Source organism: Plutella xylostella, chromosome 26, assembly GCF_932276165.1.
Source record: "Plutella xylostella chromosome 26, ilPluXylo3.1, whole genome shotgun sequence".
Lineage (NCBI taxonomy): Eukaryota > Metazoa > Arthropoda > Insecta > Lepidoptera > Plutellidae > Plutella > Plutella xylostella.
This window is the reverse complement of record NC_064006.1, coordinates 5,108,681-5,130,275: the sequence shown is the minus strand read 5'-3', so window position 1 is coordinate 5,130,275 and position 21,595 is coordinate 5,108,681. Positions and strand designations below refer to the sequence as shown.

Below are 21,595 nucleotides of genomic sequence, written 5' to 3'. Positions count from 1 at the left end.
TGCAAAATTTTATTTTCACTACTTTATAGATGAGTGTACTTTTTTTTCAATACTACTAATCTATGAGAACTCGTACTTATTATCTTTATTTCATAATCTGAATCTGATAGGATTATTGTAGTATTGAATGTGGCCGAAAATTAACAACACTTTATGGGTCCCTATTGGATTATTGGAAAAAAATTGTGCACCGTGGAAGTATGTCTTAATTTATATTTTTCATTTAAGCAACATAATTATAGGTACCTAGTACCTACCTAGTCACACCGTTTTTTTTAAAAACCAAAAAGGTAAGTTTATTGACATAACCTGAAGCATATTATTTTCCTCTCATACTCTGAGTACTCCATGAATCGTACAACCCTAATTTAGTTCCAGCAGCGGCCACGGCGGCGCTGCAAGCGGCCACCCAGCGAGCGCTATCGCCGTCCCTGTCTCTCGGGCTAGTGCTGTCTCGCTCGCACGCGCCCGGTGGTCCATAACGAGAGGGCGGCCGAATGTTACCTCGGGGGTACTTACCTGAAATTCACGAAAGCTCACCATAGATATCGGTTTTCTTTAAAAAAAAAATAAGTTTTTTTGGGTCGTTATTTTTAGAAAACAAGATGGGTAGCCTCTAATTATCCTCTTGCTTGAATATACGATTAATATTACATTGCAATTTGCATTTTTCCTCGAATAAGAATCTAAGTACCTACCATACCGAGAACTAGAGGTACATAATAATATGTACTTACAGGAAATTTCATGATGTTTCGTTTATTTTAAACGTAAGTACCTAGCTAGCTACTAATATACTTACAATTACAATACCAACTAAATTTAGGAAATTGGCGTGAACAATAAAACTCACATTTAAAACATATTATTTCGTCAAACACCATTTTTACTTCAATAAAGCTTTCACGTCTTTTAAAAAACAAAACACGCCCGATTGCTTTTTTCTTCACAAATAAGTTTTCCAACTGGCCATGCTTTAGTATACGAAGGAGGTCCTACACCAAGGAGGTCTATCAGGTAAATGATGCCTCATTTTTTACGTGATTACCCGCAAGTATGTTTATAAATTTACGATAAATCGTTCTCGCTCGGCGTAATCGACGAGGCGGCATTAAAATTGCATTAATTCAGTATCGATACAGCCGTGTATCGATGATACACCGATGCGATTAATCACTCAATGAGGCTGTAACGGACGCCTCGTGTGGAACGCGTTTGGCGCGCCTTGCGTGGCCCTGTCCTGTCAGTGACACTGGTTTCAGTTCCGTTGAAATATGGTTTAAAAAGTGACATGGGTTGTTCGAAAGACTACTAGAGTCACACATCATGATAAGATGATTCCTGTTACAGGTCACCATAATTTTCCTAACTACGCACACATACTATTGCGAAGTCTGTCTCGATTAATTTGGTACATTTTATTGGGTACGATCATACGACCCAACTAAAAACGTCTAGATAAGGACTTATCCATCCGACGTCACACGAATTATCTTAGGAAGGAGTACCTATTGGCAAAAACATAGCATACAACAGGGTGAGATATGTAGCAGTAGGAGTAGTCCTTCCGCCATTTTCATATTATTCTTCTTCTTATCGTGTCGACGACAAACGAACTAAGTCGCTAAATAATACATGTCCAGAACTGGGCCACTGATACTGCACCGTCATTTCATTTTCTGATTCTGTAATTTACTGAAACTCTTGTAAGTAGGTACCTACCTACGGTCTATTTCAGAATTCAGAACCAATGATATTCATGAGATGTGTAGCAGCTTCATCAATTCCATTGTAGAAAACCGATAGCATTTAAGCACGGATCCGATGATCGATGTCATTTATGTGTTCGCAATACTTGCCCTGTTCTAGCCTAGGTTGCCTAGGTTACCTAGGCTAGGAATTCAAGCTTTCTACTGATTGACACATTGTATGCGTCCTCGATCGGGCGACACGCTGATCGGCGCAAACGCATAATAATGCCATTAATTTCTAATAACGTATCGCCACAACTACACAACCTTACACACAGATGATTGAGTCACGTGCCCGCACGACAAGTCTATAATCTGTGATCGTGATGATCACAGATGATCACTAATGTTCACGACGCTCACCTTTCGCACGCTTTCGACTCTGTGTCATTGGGGGCAATTCTTTTGTCTCAAATTATGGATTGACCGTTGCGCTTGTGCAATTCAAACCGAAAAATCTGCAATTATGCTTCTAAGCTTATGATCAATAGAGAAAATGGCTTAGTAGGTACTTAGACTTAGTACTTATATGGATACATTTATTTTTGGATAGAATATTATCATTAAGTTTTAATATCATCGCATTATTTGAGTGAAGAGGTAAAGACGAAATAAAAAGTCGTTACATTTATTTTCGCCTATTTGTTCTTTTTTGAAGTTGGTGCCATATTTCTTCAGATTACTTTGTCACCGCACCAACATCAAAAAAGAACAGTTCCTGCTTAGGTATATTTGTACTGTCACATACGAGTAGAAATTGTTAAATTATTTCTTACATTTTAGTGGTTTTTTGAAGTCGGTTTTTTAATTTTTTTAATTATTAGTTAGTAATATTCTGATGCACTGCTGTTAAACGTACTTCAATATTGCAGGCGGCGCCATTAAGCTAAACCTAGCCTTTTCCGTTCAAGAGTAATTTGGTGCTATATCCATCACTGAAACTTTTTCATTGCTCGCGGCCTGAAACTTTTTCATTGCTTGTAGCTTGTAGTAGAAGACCTTTTCGGCTAATATCGTAGCTTCGATCGATTAAAACTAAATCAGCCTCAATTATTCCAGGCTATGAAATTGATTCTGTAACCTCTAAACATAACAATGCAATACAAACTTCTGAATCTGAAATGTCTGAATTCAACCTTATCTTATGATGCGCAGAGCGAAAGGCCCGATCTTTCGTCTCTCTCTCGGGCGTGGCTTCCTAAACCCGCGCTCCACACTATGTGAGGTCCAATGGTAAATTATGAGACCCCACAAATACAGACTTTCGAAATACATCACTCGATGCACAGAAGAGTTATGAAATATTAAGACGTTGTGGTCGCTTTTTGGGGGTCCGTGGTTGTAGGGTATGAAAGAACCTTTGGATGTTATATGTTTGAATATTGTTAGTAATTTGTCTTCGGATCAGTGATTTTAGATATGAAATAAGTAAATTAATGTTAAAATATTCTTGAAACTATAGGCAGGTAGATAGGTACAGTCCAACTATAAAGTCCTGACATTAAAGAGTGCGATTTTGCAAAGACTTTTTAACATTATCAGTAATTTACTTACATTTACTACATTTAAAAAATAACGTACCGTTCGGAAATGGCTTTTTAACGGATTTGTCCTTTAATAAATATAGGTAATACATCGATTAAATACGGTCTGTTTAGTTAGGATACACTTCCGTTTTCAGGACTTTGTGGTTTTACTGTACCTTAACACTTAACCAGTTGCTCATAATCGTTCCTGAATATACAGTTATTGGACAAAGGAGTCATAATGCGATGCTTAATTGACGTGGCCTGAAAGCTTAGAACCACTGAGGCCCGGGTCTCCTATTACGCGCCGTAGGTCGCGTCCAGCGTCACGCTGCCGCTGTAGGCCGCGTCACGATGCTCACTATGTCTACGCGCCAACGTCGGCGTGTGAGGGAGACCGCCTCAGTACATTTATATAGTGACCATCGTGACGCGGCCTACAGCGTGACGCTGGACGTGACATACGTCGTAAATAGGAGACCCGGGCCTGAAAGCTAGCCTGCCTGCGTGATCAGTACATATCCAGAAATCGGACCAACTGCGGATATACGGGTTCGTTATCGACGCGACGTTGATAAACGTCACTATAGATAGGTAAGTACATACCTATTATAGGGATTCGCCATAAGTACGGCACTGTGATTGATGGAGTGCGCATTAAACGGGTTTATCGACGGCTTCCGTTTTTTTCTCGTTAAAAATATTGATAAATAATTTACTTATCATGTTCTTATTTTTAAAATCTTCTTACGTTTTCTCTACGGATCCCAACTCCTTTACTAGGTAACGATACTGGCAATCTTATAACTCTTAACTTTATCTACCCAGTCAGTGTAAACTAACGCTAATTAACTTATCCGAATATTCCATTATTCATTTTGATGAGCGTTCCCATTTTTTTATCATGATTTTATTATTATTAGATTTACAAACACACTTAAGACTTTCACTGATCGATTGGTATAGATCGATTTTACCTGTTAGGTGTTTATAATGTTTCTTAAATGTTAGACAAGACCTACCTACAGTCAAACTATAAAGTCCGACATCAAAGAATGCGATTTTGCTAAGACTTTTTATGATTATCAGTTATTTACCTACTTACTTACTTTTACATACATTTTAAAAATAAAATACTGATTGATTATGGATTTTTACGGATAACCTTTAATAAATATAACAGATCGATTAAATAGGATCTTTAACAATTAGCTAGGATCCACATCCGTTTTCACGACTTTATAGTTGGACTGTACGCATTCCGAAACAACTCAGTCCCGGACTTAGAAAAATCGCGAGAAAATGGACAACATTTCAAAAAACTAAAGCTGCTATAAATCGAAAACCATTTCGAGATTTAGCTCTCAAGACCACAAAAAAAATCATTTTAATTTTTTTGGATGTATCATTTTCGAGAAAATCATAAAATAGTAAAAAAGTGGTGATGACGTCATGCATCAGGTGCGATGCATTTTGATGATCAAAGCCTATAGATTTAAAAACAAAGTAACTGTCACTTTCATTTTCGATTGACGTTGACGTTTTATCGAGTCGTTGTTGTTTATTTGGGTCATTTTCATAAATTCTGTTCTGACACTTTCTGACTATTTTTTTTAATTTATCATATAAAATGGTTAGTACTTATTAAGAGATGACCTCTATTTAATATGTCCCAGAGCATGCCACCGCCTACATAGCTGAAAAAATGCCTCTGCTTATTTTTTTACATGATAAGTACCTACTATGTATGTATCATCAGAAATATCAATGTCATTTGAAAATGACCCATTTGTTGGTTGGCATGTAAACAAAGTTTAAATGTCACTTGTCAGTGTCATTTATGTTTTTTTTCGAGACTAACCCCCTTATTCATAGAGAAGTTACAAAACGTTTTAATTAATAAACTATTTTGTCCCTCTCCAACAAAGAACAATTTGTTCTTTGACAGAGAGGGACAAAACAGTTTATTAGTTAAAACGTATTGTAACTTTTCTATGAATAAGGGGGTAAGGCAATAGACAAAAATAGAAATTGAGCCTAATATGTGATGTCACTTCCGGTTTTAAAATAATTAACTTTAAAGTAAAAAATAACATGCAAAAATTCATGTATATACAAAATAAAAAAATACGGGTCCTCTAATTTTTTATAACCTTTCCGAATAGCTAATAAAAATATAGGGTAAAGAAAATTAAATGTTGTCCATTATCAGCTTCTCGATAACACTTTTTTTGGTCAAGTTTACACAAATTTTCAGCAGTCGTAGGTAATAAGTACACTGTGTTTTTGAATGAACAGTTGTTCAATGCCTTTAAGTACCCACCTACTTATATATTTTATTATTAAAATATGTTCCATTTCAAATAATAGGTGTGTATCTACAACAAATACAAAAATATGTTGGGATGTTTACTAAACAGGGTGATTATAAGGTTTTATATAAATCTTATTGCTTCTCAATTCAAACTTTTATTTTACTATGTACCTGTGTAGGTACTAGGTTTTTGGCCATTAAAATTTTTAGGTAAGTAGGTACCAAGGACTTTGTATTATAACATAGCTAAATATACAAAGTCCTTGGTAGGTACCTACTTACTATATTTGTAAAAAAATATGAGCCCTATGACGTTTGATAGACGGATCCTTATGCCCGGTGAATAAAGTTGGATTTCCCTTGAAAATTTACAAATGAATGGGTTAGACAGCTGTCAGGATATATTTTACAAGGTATAGGCATGGAAGTAATAAGTACTTACTAAGTACTTATTTCTTCCATGTGTATAGGTACTCACCTATTGCTTTTGTTTTGTAAGCACTCTGCTCAAAAACAATTTTATAGTTTCCTTTCCAAAGTCTTTCCAAATAATATTTTGTCGGATATCAATACCTAGCTTTATTTATAAGAAATCCCCATGATAATTAATAATATTTATGATAAAATCTATGAACGTGTAATGGAAAAGGATTTTCTAGCGTAGTAGTAGTACGTCTGTCGTCTACAATGGAGAAACTCACAAATTAATATAATATTATGTAGTCTGAGCCTATCTGAAACCTAGTTAAACATTGTGAGATATGGCGTTTCGACTTTCTCCGTGTTCGGCATCATAAGGGTCACAGTGACAGTTAAATAAAGTCCATTTTTCTCTCCACCTTTAATTTGCAAGGTGCGGGTGCCTATATAAATAGAGTGAGTCGCCCGCGCGCCTCAGTTGGTTTTTGATTTTTGAAGTGAACACTTCGGCAAAATGGCTCAATGTAGCCACGGTTCTCGTCGGCTTCGCTCCGACGGGGAAAAATATAATATTGAATTTGCGGAGTCCTCGCTGCCGGGAGCTGTAGCGTGATGCGGACCAGGTGGCGCGGGGCCTGCCGGCTGCTGCGCACGCAGCCATTGCTGAGGATTTCGCAACGAAGGTTTGAGTTGATAAGCCGTGAGTAAAATGCTATTATTTACTGGTTTTAAAAGCTCAGCCACTGGTCATAATGCTCCGGCGCTTGGGGTTTTTATCCCACGCAGTAGGGTCCGATTCAATAGTCGTGGTGATGATTGATCACATATTCCGGTCCTACTAGTGGCGCTTGAGCTAGATACTTACATTAATGACCGCTTTAAGTAAAGCATATGTTAATTTTATGCAGGAAAAAATTACAAAAATATATTTTTCTACCCTCAATTTCTAATATTTTTAGAAAACAGTTGATAAAAACTTTGCTATTACAATAATGCACTTGATTATAGCTTATGTAAGGCTTTACAAACAGGAGCTTTCCAGGACCGTCATAGGATTTTTTTACAGGAAGCACGTGGCTCCGAGTTTCAGTATGTTGGGACATTGTGGCATGTGCGGCGAGTAATGTGATCCGCCGGTACCTACCCGCTGAGGGTAGGCAGGCCGATTCGGTGAAATTGAAGTTTCGTGTAACCTGCACCCGGCCCTGTGCTCCTGCGCTGGCCGCCGTCTTGTGGCACCTGCATCGCACCGTACACCCGGCCCTGCGCTCCTGCCCTGGCCACCGGTTCGTGCCACCTGCATCGCAGTATACACCCAGCCCTGTGCTCCTGCGCTGGCCGCCGTCTCGTGCCACCTGCATCGCAGCGTACACCCGGTCCTGGCCCTGGCCACCGGTTTGTGGTACCTGCATCGCTGCATAGACCCAGCCATGCACTCCTGCCCTGGCGGCTGTACACCCGGTCCTGGCCCTGGCCATCGTTTTGTGCCACCTGCATCGCAGCGTACACCTGGTCCTGGCCCTGGCCACCGGTTTGTGCTACCTGCATTGCTGCATAGACCCAGCCATGTACTCCTGCCCTGGCGGCTGTGTTGTCCCACCTGCATCGCTGCGCACACCTGGCACTCCTGTTCTGGTTGCCAGATCCAAACGCCCCCTGTCTGGGAAGAGATTTTATGCTCAGCGGAACCGCCTGCACTATTGCTAGCACGGTCATAATCATCATCAGCCATCATTATGAGTGACTTATTTAGAAGGTATCGAGTAACGTGCGCTATTCATCAGTGATTTTGGCATATGCAGACGAAAGTTTACTGCCAAGGTTGGTCATGTTAGCCATACAAGGGCACACCAACGAAGCCTGAGTAACCACCTGCAGTCGCCGTAGCCGCATCGGCATGGATGACGACAAATCGGGTAACGTGCACCGCTTCTAAAAGTGTTATAGTTCTTCAATTTGATGCCTCCGCTGAGGTAGGGTATTCTATTAAAGCAGCTTTCTTCTGAACTGCCCAAAGTGACCTGTAGACTGCTCCTGGGGATAGTTGTGCAATCAATTTTTTATTTCGATGTCTCTGCTGAAGAAACTGTCTAATGCAGCTTTTGTTCTAAACTGCCTAAAGATCATTGGACTGCTCATGGGAATGGTGACGCACGGTAAGTACAGGAGCGTTACTCTATACTGATGAGAAACGAACGAACGAGAGCTGTCGTGCAATCGGCACGTTTAATACATACAAACTCTACGGCTCGCGCCGCAGTGCACTGAAAGTTCGTTTTTCGTCATATAAAGTGACCCCCCCAGACACTATCTTAAGTGTCATGACACATCGGCAGATTCCAGCTTTGAGTCTTTTCTTTTCTCGGCTGTGAGCAAAGTGAATCCCACCGGCGAGTGTTCAACCTAAAAGCACTGAGCTAATTCCTGATTTCGTGAAAGTCGCTGTTGCTATACCATACCGCTTCACAAGTTACCGAATTTATTATGATCCTACTGTCGGGTGATCATGATCGGAGTGTCATCGCGGTTTCTGAGTGGCACCATATTAGCTGTCTTCCATATGTCTCAGTGGATTGTGAGTGTGTATCCGGGCTCTTTGTTGAAAAATGCGTGAACCTCCTACGCAGCAGCTGTCTACTAGTTGTGTATCGAATAAATCGAGTAACGGTGCTCTTGCACGAGACGACTACCTTTTGGTAAACTTCCACTATTCTGGGAACATGCATATACCTACTGTGTACTGAGTATCACATCACGTGTAGCCGCAGCCCTACTCAATGTACGGGGCTAGATAATAAACAATGGCAGTCGTCATTAAATTTCTATGAATTTCGAAGGTCATCATTTGGAGCACAATCCAAAGTGTGAAAGTACCTATTCATGCCTAGACGGCTTCTCTAATGAAAATGCATTTTTAATTCGATTCTGGCGCAAACTTTTCATAACTATTTTTCAACACTGTATCTGCTGAAACTACTTAGACTGACTGGTTAAGATGCAGACGTGCCGTTTTCACAATTCCATTTTGAGTAATCCTCAACTGTTTTATGGATCTTTCAGTTAGTTACGTAACTAGTTACCAAGTAAAAAAATACTTGTGTCATGCTCGTACTCGCATCTCATTTAGGAGCTCTCTGGCCTCTAGCTGAAGGCTAGAACTGGTATGTATATCTACTAAGCTAGTACAGAGTTATAACCGGGCAGCGGTGACGTGGTAGCTGCTTGATTTATTAGAGTTTGCTGAAAACTTTCTAAATAAAACTTTCTAATAATTAATAGTCATAATATTAACTCTTCGCAGTTCTTTCAGAATGAAATACCAGGTCGCTGAAGTAGGTAACCTTCCTTAGCTGGACAACAACAAGCCTTTTTGTTTTAAAGAATGTCACAGTTATTCGCCGTTCCACTGTCATATCGATGTCCAAGGACTTTTTCTTGGGTATAGCTAACTACCTAAGTTTACCTATAGATAGCCGCAAGCTATCTGCTGTTGGTGAACTGTCAGTTCTGATTGATAAGTCAGGCTCGAGGTGGCTCGTCCAACTGTCCATGTTCCCGCCACCATGATTGTTGCTTCCACAGATTAGAGAGTCTATGTTGGCTGTCGTTGCATCAGGTCTGATCAGGTACAACTAACATCTTTACGTACCATCTTTATTTAATCGAACTATGTTATTTTGTTTTATCTAGGTTGACTTAATGGTTTCAAAATCGAACCTACAACAATGTAAGTAGGTACCTACCTACGTACCTTTGAAGTTGCAACAAGGCGAAGCCTTAAGGTTTTGGCCGAGACCTGCCCTTAGTGTTGACGAACATACCTAAAGGTGACCTTGTTAATGTTTTTCATATGAAGTACTGAACATTTTACTTATCCTGGTGGCATGACTGATCATTTACTTACCCAGTTAAGACATGTTAGCCGGGTTTCATTTATCAACTATTATAATTGTTATTGTTGTGTTAATCAATCTTTATTAATTGATGTCATCTACCAAGGAATGCTGCCAGAGCTTATAATATTCACACATGATGATACAGAATGATAGTAGCCCACAAAATCGGTGCAAAGGCTTATAAAATAACTTTCCTTCCTAGTAGGACTGCACAGGAACTCGTTAACCGCCGAGTTAGTTAGAATACAAAATTAGACTGTGTGTTACTTGTCAATCTAGAATATGAATATAGTGACCTGCATCATGTTTTGAAAAACTGAATACTTAGTTATCCGCCAGTGTCACAGCCTTCATCTAATCTTTTCCAGTAGCTGATGAGGCTGAGATATTTAGTAAAATTATCTTCCCTTCAAGCACCACTCCTCGTTCCAAGGACTAGATGCCGCGACAGGTGTTGCAGGCCGTGTCGTCGTACAGGGCTGACTGAGCAGGTCCTCGAGGCTCCAGGGTCGGCTGCTGCATTTCTAAGGTCAGTCCAGAATTACATACCCTAGTCAGCATGTGCTGACCTGAGCCCCAGCGGCCTGGATCGATATTCTAATTTTACAGCTATTAAATATTGTTGCAAAGTATTTCACTGGTTCCATCCATTCGGCTAGTGTATTTTAAAAATATTGCCTTGACAATAACAAGATTTTGATCAATAATTACTTATAAGTATTGCTTTCGAAGAGGCACTGTGTGTATCCATATGTATAAATACCTACCTATATGTATAGGTACATACCTTCCATAACTTTCTGACAAGTCAGGAATAATAAGGAAGTTCTTAAGTCTTATGTATACTTATACCTTTCTTTTTAGTATATCTATTACCTAGAAATCTATGCATTATAAATTTATAGATTCAAATATTTATCTACTGATATACTCATCAGTAGCTTATGGGTCACAGTTGGTTTTCTCTCCACCATGCGATAATAAACACATCTCACAATGTTTAACTAGGTTTCAGATAGGCTCAGACTACATAATAGACGCATTTTTCCTGAAATAAAAATGACATATTATGTATCTAGCCTATCTGAAACCTAGTCATTTCTGCATGGTGATATTACAACTGAGGCGCGCGGGCGACTCACTCTATTTATATAGGCACCCGCACCTTGCAAATTAAAGGTGGAGAGAAAAATGGACTTTATTTAACTGTCACTGTGACCCTTATGATGCCGAACACGGAGAAAGTCGAAACGCCATATCTCACAATGTTTAACTAGGTTTCAGATAGGCTAGATACATAATATGTCATTTTTATTTCAGGAAAAATGCGTCTATTATTTAACTTTCCACACTTTTTGTGTAGTCCTTGCCACCGTACTTAGCAGAATATTAGAATATTATCCCAAAGTATCTACCATGCTTTCAGGAAAACCAAAAACCACTTTTTGGATTACCTATAGCGCCATCCTGTGACAATTAATGTAACTAACTTACTGAAGTTCAAACATACTGCCATCTATTGCCGACTGGATTATCTAAAAAGTTCCTGCTATTCGACAACAGATGACAGTACGTAACAACAATAACACTAAACTGTCCCTGTCCGATGGAATAAACGGCAGATAGGTAAAATATGCAGTAAAATGGCTGTAAATATTCAGCTAAATAAATTAATAATTAATTAGAATAAATGCATATTTTTTTCATTTTTTTTTTATTTAGTATTATTGAAACTCAGAATAATTATGGGTTCCACTTTTTTTTTGGGTCTGTGATTCTACGTTAATGTCAAAAGTGCAATGACACATTGACAGAAGGTAAATAAATAAATCCGCTGCGCGTGTGAAATTATGTCAAGTTTCGTAATAGCTACTGCGTTTTAACGATAAAGTAATGAATAATCAGCTCATATCAAAGGTAATAAAATTCAACAATCAATCTTGTCCTGAGTTTGTTTACGAAAATCCACTTCTCGACAGAAAAATGACTGAAGAATTAGTGAGAAGTTTTGTGAAGGTTCTCAACGTACCAAACCAAAATCAGGGTGTGAGCAACAATTTACGCCTATGTGTACTTGAAAACATACGAAAACTATGTCAGGCCGGTACCGAAGGCCACAAAAATGTAGACGACAACTTTACCAGTATGATGACCGAGTTTTTCAACTTAAACATAGGGGCTGGCTCTTCCGATGACTCCGTGGACCGTAAACTCGACGCTTTCTTAGCCAGGAAACTTAAACACATGGAGTTGAACAGCGCTTTTGACTCGGAGCTGAATCCCGAAATACTCCAAGCCATGATCAACCTTAACTGCCAGGGAATTTACTTGGAAAAGCTCTCCACAGACCTCATACATTGGGATGTAAATAATGACAAACAACACCATCTAATGAGGAATTTGTGGACAAATCCCGACTCAACAGGGTCAAGCTCACAAATGCTCGACAATGTTACCATTAAAATGAAGGTTGAACTTGAGAAATACCTTTTAAGTTTATGTCACTATGTAATAGTGAACAAAGACATAGAGATCAGAACTGTATTCACATCCTATGAAAATCTGCTTCAACTGGTGGACAAATGTGTGGATTCATCTCAATGTTTCCAAATGAGCATCAGCATTTTGAATTTCATTTTTATTACAACAAATTGTGATGAACGCCTGCAGCAATTTATACCATGCTTTATTATAATTGTAAAGAACCGAGTCCCGTCCCACAAATTCATGGTTCTGTACCCGAGTCACTTGAGCAGTGTTGTTATACTACTGGATATGGACCTGGATATTCTGGAGAGTCCATTCAGAGATGTGTATGTCACCCACACACTGGCACATCTGAAGAGATTGCACACATCATCTTTGCATGACCTCATCATGCTTATATCCCACTACCCACAATGGTTCGATGAGTATTTTGGTAAAGAGCTTTCAAATGAAATGGAAAGTTAATTATAAATAAGATGTTACTAATTCTGTGTTGGTATTAATGACTATAATTTAATTCCTGTTTCCAATGGCAGGAAAAAGCTATCTGTGTGATAAAATCACCAACTATTAGTTATTTTTATCCCACAAATAACTTTTACCCTGACATTGTGAAATGGAAACCTAATCTAAATGCAAATAAGACTGTAGCAATAAAACTTAATTTTATATTGGCTGATCACAATACATTTAAGATTGGATAAATGGCGACTAAAAGTTATGAAATGTAATAAGAAGCAATAAGAGTTTTAGTACTATGTAGGTACTAATTTCAAGTATAATATTTTTGTGACTGCTTAGTTGTAAGATTAATCTATAATAATATCCCACCTTAAATAAATTTAATTGTAATGATGTAAAGGTTTTTAAATTTACAACAACTTTTTCAGTATTCAATACCTTTTATTTAAAAAATCAACCAAATAGTCCTTTGAGAACTATGCAACAATACAAAAAGCAGAATATAAAAATACTTAAAAACTATCTCGAGATTCACCACAATCACATTATGGAGGGTTGAATGAAAAAAATAATAAAAAAAGTACCTATACTATAACAACAAAAAACTTTACTCCCGTTTCACAGTAGGCGTAAAGCTGACACTAGAGTAGTAACTCAAATACACAGCCTGGTTTCCTAACAAATTCCTACATACTAAAATCACAAAGTATGTTTTATAATAATATTCTTTTCTTGTAAGTACATACTCTTCAAGTCTGCAGTTGTATTCTACACTCATATGAAACTAGAAACATACTGAATGAAATTTTAATCATAACTTTAATAAAAATAACATGAATCCTCAGTGCAAAGCTAAAGTGTCTAGCCTAGTCTGACTGAAACAACAGAAACATTTTAGAGCTGTCTGAAATTGAATTTTCTGATTGGAATGTGACATTTTAGTTAAGAAAACATAAGGCTGATTTTCGCATACAACAACTTTTACAGATCTAAATAAAAGTTTTTTGAATTTCGTAACTTGATGGTAACTGGAGATGCGTGGCAGTATTATTATATAATTCGTGGCAGTGACCTTACAAACAGTACGCCAGTACGAATTACCATCCAGAATTTACAGCAGCTTATTCCCTGTGAGCTCCATCCACATGATGTCTGCCTCAGCGGTGTTGGTGTCAGGCATGTGCATACTGTACATGTCATCCGTCATGTCAGCCACCATTTTCTGCTGTCGCTTCCAGTTGATGTGCTCCGGGGTCCTCAGGTGCTGCAGTAGGACTGGGTACGACGGGAACACTTCGTTGCAGAAAGCACAGTGTAACTTTGTTGGTGTGAACTGTGGAAATGAGAGGTTTAGTTGGTTAGGTGCTGGGTTTGGGTTTTGTTATGAAATGCAGTGCGATTCATGGGTGTTGAATATAATGGAGGTAGCATAAGAATGTTGTGGAAGCTTTCAACAAGTTTAGTGGCACTGGCAACCTACACTAATATTTGACTGTTTATTTGTATTTGTTGTTTATAAAATAAGCCCGAAACTACTAGAGCAATTACCATTAGGATGCTAAATTATCATTAGAGTGCTGAAGGCTACTATTTATGCTCAGCAGTCTTTAATAAAATGTTACTTATAATACAGTAGGTATACAATAAGTCCTACTTTACCTGTCTACAAAACTCCCCCTTTTTCAAGCTAGTAATGACTTTGGTCGCAAACAGTTTCTTCTTGTGCTCAATCGTCTGGCAATGCTCCTGATCCTTGTCCGCGGGGTAGAGATCGTTGCACAGGAAGCACTTGATCCTCGCCATCTTGTCCACGTGTCTGACGCCGACAAAGCTGTGTTTGTCGATGCAGATCCGCCTGTTGATCCAGAAGTCATCCATTTGTTTCACAAAGAATATGTTTCTGAGGTATTCTCTCAAAGGTTTGGTCTCGTATTCCGGTGGGCCTTTAGGGCCATCGCCGCCGCCACCTCTGCCACCTTTTAATGCTAAGTTCTCTATATGCTTGGCACCTTTGACATGTTGATGGAAGTTTTTGATGTGTGCAGATATGTAGGTGTCACAGAGAGTGCAGTGGCCCTTGCTCCCGCCCGATATGAGCTTGATGAAGTGCTGCTTCCCGAACTTGGCCAGCTCAGCTCTTCTCAAGCCGTGGTCGACGGCTTCAATGGACATTAAACGGAACGCCAGAAGTTGTTTGATCACTTCATCGTCTTCATCAGATTCTGCTGAGTCGGTGCTGCAGTCTTCATAGTCATCATCATCATCATCTTCATTGTCATAGTCACTCTCAGCATCAGCATCAAGCTGGAAGCCAGGACTGTTTGTTTCAGCTTTTTTATGCATTTTGATGTGCTCAGTTATGGCTTTAACTGAGAATTCGGGTGAAAAGTTGCATACTTTACAGACAGCCTTGGATCTGTTCATGTTTATATCGATATTCTCTTTCTTGAATTCATCCATTTTGGCGGCAATATCGGCATTCGCAATTACGGAGGGGTCAGAGGAGGAAAACATTTTCTTCATATTATTCTTGAACTCTGCACTGAATGTGGACTGGCCTTGGCTGGAACTGGCTCCCTTGTAAATTTTGACATTCTTTTTATTATCAATGTGTTCCTTACTCTCCCAGTGTTGGTCGAACGTAGCGAGAGGTATTGGCTCCTTGCAAGCGAAGCAGAAGAAAATATCAGCTCCAATCTGAAAAAACATTAAAATTCAAATTTAATCAAGTTTTATATTCGGAGGAATGCATTTGCATAGTACCCAGTAGTACCTAGTATGGAACTAGGGATATCTTTAATACAATACTCAAGAATATTTACTATATTATTCTAGCTGGTACTACAACTCATCTAAATTTTTGTAAAATTCCAGACTCTATTTTATAATCAAATTTACCCACCTTTCTAAAAAACTTATCAGCATCTTTGACTTCAACTTTAGTTTGAATGAGACTGATGATGTGACTCCCTGACTTCATGTGAGTTTCAACACTTTCTACATCCACATCACACAGCAAGCATTGATTGTCTATGATGCCATTCCACTCCCTCTCGGTAACAACCATATTATTGATGGCAATGATTCCAGAAGTGTCTCGCTTCACCAGAGATGGTTTAGTGTAAGTAGTTTCCGGGTTTTGCTTGTTTCGGAGGTGGGCTTCGTCTTTGACGTGAAGATTGGTCTTTAGAGCTGTTGGGGTGATGATGTTACAGAGTTCACAGTAGTAGTGGCTGCCGATCTGAAATTATTATAAGAGAGTATTGCTTTAAAAAAACATTTAAACTATTGTTCTTTTTAATTTTTTTTTTTTTTTTTGTTCCTTGATTGTTCTAACATGCGATCAGTCTTTGGACCATAAGCAGTTCTTTTGAGTGGTAGAGTGACTTGCAGAACTGGCCTCTCCATTGATAGGCTGTCCTTCATTAAAATTTATTCAGTTTTATTCAACTGAATAATTGTCCCAGATGTGGCTTGGTTTTTTTTAATGGCACTTGAATTCAGAGTGCTAAACTTTTCATGGAATAGACTCAATTTCCGTTCTCTGTTTGTCTTTTTGGAATTGCAACAATGTGCTGGCAGTAACAAACATGCAAGTTGGTTATTCAACAATGCCAAAGTATTTAAATAGATGGTATCAATTTTAACTTTTTGTAACAGCAGTATAATAGGATATAACGAGATAGAGAATGAAACAGAGTGACCCACCTTTATAATGCAATCATTCTTAAACTTGGTCACATAAGTGTTATTCTTGAGAGCTCTGCGGTGGTTCTCCCAGCGGATGTGGCGCTCCACGTCGGCCTCGTGCAGCAGCGTCTCCGCACACAGCAGGCAATGGTAGTCCACCTCCCCACAGAGGATGCTGTTCTTTCTGTACTTATTCATGCTTGCTTCTGAAAGTTTTGCCAGTATTTTATTATTTTAAATTAATTGTTATAACCTCTGAGTTTAGCGTTACAATGGGACGATTTTATAAGTAGGTACCACAATGTACAGGCCAATTACAACATTAGAAAGATGAATAAATTTAAATTAAGTTTTTAACTACCCTCATTGTGCGAAATAAGAAAATGATTACCGTCGTTGATGAATTCCAACTAAAACTAAATAGAACACTTCACTTCCTCCAAGGCGCTGACCTGACTTTACAATATGCAACGCAGCAAGTTTAATTCAAGTAAGTAAATTTTATGAGATGTAAGCAATTTTTCAAATTCCGACCGACCGGACCGATTTGAATTTTAGCTGAAAAATCTTAATTTGACAGTAGAGTACAAACACCATTTTTTGGTTCTGTGGTGTTGACATCTGAATGACAAATATTATTAAGCTTATTATAAAGTACCTAGGCTGATTATAAAACGGTTCCACTTATCAATACGACGTTGATCCTGATTCTCAGATACCAAAGTCTAGGAATGTGAAGTTTTACAGCTTTTCTGAAAAGTATTTTTTTACTAAGTATCACGAGTTGTGGTTGTGGCTGGCCCAGTAAATCTGTGACATGCTTAGAATAATGGACCTCGGTGACAAAACATCACCACAGGTTACACAACTTACTCTGTGAATGACGCTTTTTTTTGGCTTTGGCTAGCTTGTTTTTATTTTATGCCGCGGTGTAAAATGGGAAATTAAAATAAGGTAACTTGTCTCGAATCTCTTTAAATTTCCTTCTATGGAAAAGATTCCATGCCTGAAACTGTAATCATGTAATGCTTACAAATAAACCTATAAACAAACACTCATAGTTAGCCTATTTCCAGATTATCAATATTGTGGTTATGTTTAATTTGGCATCGATTTATTTCGAAGATTCCCATGATGAGTAAGCGTCGCCGTGCATCGTCAGTGGCGAGCCGCGGGGCTGATGGAGACGAGAGTGATGACGCGCTGGACAACCCCGGCCCGCCGCCCTCCACTCGGAAGAAGAAGAAATTAGACCCGGTGAGATTTCATCTGTTGACGCATTTTATTTGTTTACATATCAATAGTTGGTACTGCGATCCAAATCCCACAGTTTTACCTGGATAAGGAGGGTGCCCTTGTCTTGTGGCTGCTCTTTTCATGATGATAGCCATAAATGCTTCAACAAGGACTATTATTATCTTACCTACATATTATACTAATCTAGTAGTCCTTATGTAGCCGCAGGAAGTACCATAATACTAAGTATAAGTAACCCTAAACATTAAAATTCAAAATAAACCACATAAATAACATATTTATAGCATTTAATGTATGTTCCCTGATATTCCAAAACAGATTAGTCCATTTAAGATTCCACTATATTTAGCTTGTGAACTTCCATCTGAATATGCTTATCAACTGACTGCCAAATAATGCTAACTGCATGCTTTTGACTTCAGGGTGAAATGTGCCAGCAACTGTACGACACCATCCGTTCATACAAGAAGGAGGATGGCACTCCACTCTGTGATTCCTTCATCAGAGCCCCGAAGCGGCGACAGGAGCCACAGTACTATGAAGTTGTCTCACAGCCTATTGATTTGTTGAGAGTAAGTACTAGTATAGTTTTATTGTTCACATCAGTAAGTTATGTTGAATCATCTTGAGAGCTATGTGTCATATCTATGTATATAACCATTGAAAGTATGGTATTTCTAGTATTAAAATTATAAAAGGGCAATTTAAAATATTAATGAAAGTACAGCAGTGTTAATTCCTGTATAAAAATTGACCTTAATAATTGACTACCCATTTTTGGTGAGTTTTGGTAACACTATGAATGTGAATAAGATCATGTATTTCTCATATTTTAACAGGTTCAACAAAAACTAAAGACAGACACTTATGAGGACATTGAGGAGCTGTCGGCTGATATTGAGTTACTAGTGAACAACGCTAAGGCATTCTACAAACCAGACTCAGTGGAATACAAGGATGCCATAGAGCTGTGGAGTCTGTACACCAGGACTAAGCAAGCTTTAGAAAACGGTTTGTATATATATTTTACTGTAACTTGTAGAGGTTCGGCCATTCTGTGCAGTCAGAGACTGACTACTAATCTGACTGGCTAATCCTTTCACCATGGTGACAAACCCTAGTCCAGCTCTAATGGTTTACAGACATGCTAAGAAAAATGAAATCTATTTTTATCTCATCTTATTTCATTCTAATACTCATCATAAAACTCAGACTGGTAGAGTTGATGATGAAAGCAAGAAGGATCACAGCTCATATAAACGTAACGTAAACAGATCACCTTTCTTTTCTTCTGTTGCGAGACTCGCGAGCTTGCAAGCGCCTAGATGACAGAAGAATAGAAAAGCAATCCTCTTTTGTTTCGTTTATATGAGGTGTAACCTTAATCCCTCACAAGGTAATATGAAAGCAAGAATGATCGGCTATCACTTGCAGGTGAAGACATAAAGGCGAAGCAGGGCCGCACGGGCTCGGTGTCGCGGCGGTCGGACAACGCGGAGGAGATGTCCGAGACCTCCACCAACTACGAGGGGGATAGCGAGTTTGAAGAGCTGTTTAATGCTGTAAGTGTTGTTTGTGTGTTTGGTTCTGGGCTTAGGTGGGCTTGGCTGTTATTGGCAAATTTTCCATCTGAATGCAAAACAGGCTAGTATAAAAGTTTTAAAGTTGTTGGTTATCCATTCTTGGTGGGCCTTTTGGATATCCAGGTTTGCACTCCTATAAACACGAAAGCTATGCTGGCTGACCTGAAAGGAAGGGACTATGCACAAACATTCCTTTCAGAGCCTTTGGGAGGGGGTTCCCATAATAGAACAGAAACTCATTAAAATGAAAAACCAAATCAAATAATTTACGAAAACATATTTCGAAAACTATTTCTATTCTATTCTCTGTAGGGGTGTCAGTACCTGCTCCTGGCTCTATCGAATGGAACCTTTGTGCATATCCCCAAGGTCTTAACTGCTATTTCGATAAGTATAAAAAGCTGCATATTTTCCACAGGTAATGTCGGCTCACGTGGACGGGCGTCCGCTCTACACTGCCTTCCAGTTCCTGCCCTCAAAGCGTCTCTACCCCGAGTACTATGACGTCATAGAGACCCCCATAGACCTGAAGACCATAGCGCAAAAGATCCAGGCGGGAGACTATTCCACTCTGAATGATTTGGAGAAAGATCTGCAGCTGATGGTCAGGAATGCGTGTCATTTCAACGAGCCCGGTAGCCAGATTTACAAGGCTGCTAAGACTTTGAAGAAGGTGAGTTTTTGAATGATAGTTTAATTTATTATTGTCTGATTATCAGAAGGTTCTATGGAGATTTATTCACACTTTCAAATTCAGATATACCTATTTTTATCTGAAAAAATATATAAATGAAATATTTTAAGTTATTATCTATTTTGTATCCATAAATTTAGTTTCCATAGTCGAGATAGCTTCAGTGATCGATAGAATCGTAACTGATCATTGAAAATAGGCAACACATGGCACGGTGGTCACTCATTGGATGCCTTTAATCAAAGTTGGATGGGTGACCGATTTCAAGTGGTTATATTCTGGGCGCTGCCTTACTTCGGACGGCACGCTAAGCCGTGGCTCTCGGTTGCTGATTCGACAGCAGTCGTGAAGCCTAATTTTATAGTAAAGTACCTAAAGTAATTCTTAATTTCCATACCAAAATTACACTAAGTAGGTACAAAGTAAATTAACATTAACTAGTCTAGTTATTATAACTTCCTTCACTCCCCCACCAGGTGATAACAACCCGCAAACAAGAGATAGACCAGCACGGGCGCGGCCACCCCGCCAAGACGTCGGAGCGCATCCGCAGCAAGCGCACGTCCCGCGCCGCGCCCGCGCCTTCGAGTAGCGCGCTGGCAATTATGGAGCCCCCGGACTCTGATGCAGAGAGTGAAGTAAAGGTATGTAAATTTTGTAAAAGAGTCGATCGTTATGCAAGCGCTAGATGGCGTCACTGGTGACACGCCATGAAGCTTTGGTAGCCATATTGAGAAATCGCGGCTCGTTAAGTATAGAAGCGCTAGATGGCGCCACCAGCGCTAGCGCTAGTATGCTATGACGTCACGTTGTTGAGACGTCGGAGCGCATCCGCAGCAAGCGCACGTCGCGCGCCGCGCCCGCGCCTTCGAGCAGCGCACTGGCAATTATGGAGCCCCCGGATTCTGATGCGGAGAGCGAAGTTAAGGTATGCTGACAAATTTATATAGACATAGCATCATAACAAGTAATAGATAAGCTCTTCGGGAGGCAGCCATAGTGTGAAATCGCGGGTAGTAACGCAAGCGCTAGATGGCGCCACTTGTGCCACGAGATGCTTTGGTAGCCATTTTGAGAAATCGCGGCTCGTTGAGTATACAAGCGCTAGATGGCGCCACCAGCGCTAGCGCTAGTATGCTATGACGTCACGTTTTTAAGTACAAGACGTCGGAGCGCATCCGCAGCAAGCGCACGTCGCGCGCCCACCAGCAGCGCGCTGGCCATCATGGAGCCGCCGGATTCGGACGCGGAAAGTGAAGTGAAGGTATGTGGTTAGACATAATATTATAACACGCTATAAGGTCATTGGGAGCCGCCACATTTAAAAATGGCGGATCATTATGCGAGCGCTAGATGGCGCCACCAGCGCTAGCACTAGTACGCTATGACTTCACGTTGCTCAGTGTAGCTACAAGACGTCGGAGCGCATCCGCAGCAAGCGCACGTCGCGCGCCCTCCAGCAGCGCGCTGGCCATCATGGAGCCGCCGGACTCTGACGCCGAAAGCGAAGTTAAG

At 39.6% G+C, this 21,595-nt stretch overlaps 2 protein-coding genes across 6 annotated transcripts in view; one reads left to right on the top strand and one right to left on the bottom strand.

The window, feature by feature from the left end:
* Positions 1-13,556: 13,556 nt before the first annotated feature.
* LOC105389738 lies at positions 13,557-17,015 on the bottom strand. Its single transcript, XM_038111640.2, has 5 exons — positions 16,938-17,015; positions 16,565-16,752; positions 15,759-16,097; positions 14,516-15,553; positions 13,557-14,189 (listed from the first exon to the last, which is right to left on the bottom strand). Exons 2-5 carry the CDS (start codon positions 16,742-16,744, stop codon positions 13,968-13,970), a joined length of 1,779 nt encoding a protein of 592 aa, XP_037967568.2. The 5' UTR covers positions 16,745-16,752; positions 16,938-17,015; the 3' UTR covers positions 13,557-13,967.
* A 399-nt stretch (positions 17,016-17,414) lies between these two features.
* LOC105389760 (protein polybromo-1) overlaps positions 17,415-21,595 on the top strand; it is a 31,523-nt gene continuing 27,342 nt past the window's right edge. For 4 of the 5 annotated variants that reach the window (XM_048630524.1, XM_048630521.1, XM_048630520.1 and 1 more), the window contains exons 1-7: positions 17,415-17,500; positions 17,672-17,803; positions 18,226-18,375; positions 18,643-18,814; positions 19,238-19,365; positions 19,805-20,059; positions 20,557-20,724. In XM_048630524.1, the coding sequence (XP_048486481.1) occupies positions 17,678-17,803; positions 18,226-18,375; positions 18,643-18,814; positions 19,238-19,365; positions 19,805-20,059; positions 20,557-20,724 (999 nt within the window). In that variant the 5' untranslated portion in view covers positions 17,415-17,500; positions 17,672-17,677. The remainder of the gene's footprint in view (positions 17,501-17,671; positions 17,804-18,225; positions 18,376-18,642; positions 18,815-19,237; positions 19,366-19,804; positions 20,060-20,556; positions 20,725-21,595) is intronic. The other variant, XM_048630522.1, reaches the window with a different exon arrangement.

Excerpts from the sequence above, each read along its gene's own strand:
- LOC105389738 (XM_038111640.2), bottom strand. The coding sequence starts at position 16,744 with ATGAATAAGTACAGAAAGAACAGCATCCTCTGTGGGGAGGTGGACTAC. Across the intron at positions 15,554-15,758 it reads CTGATAAGTTTTTTAGAAAG|ATTGGAGCTGATATTTTCTT; the intron begins GTGGGTAAATTT and ends ATGTTTTTTCAG. Across the intron at positions 14,190-14,515 it reads AGGGGGAGTTTTGTAGACAG|TTCACACCAACAAAGTTACA; the intron begins GTAAAGTAGGAC and ends TCATTTCCACAG.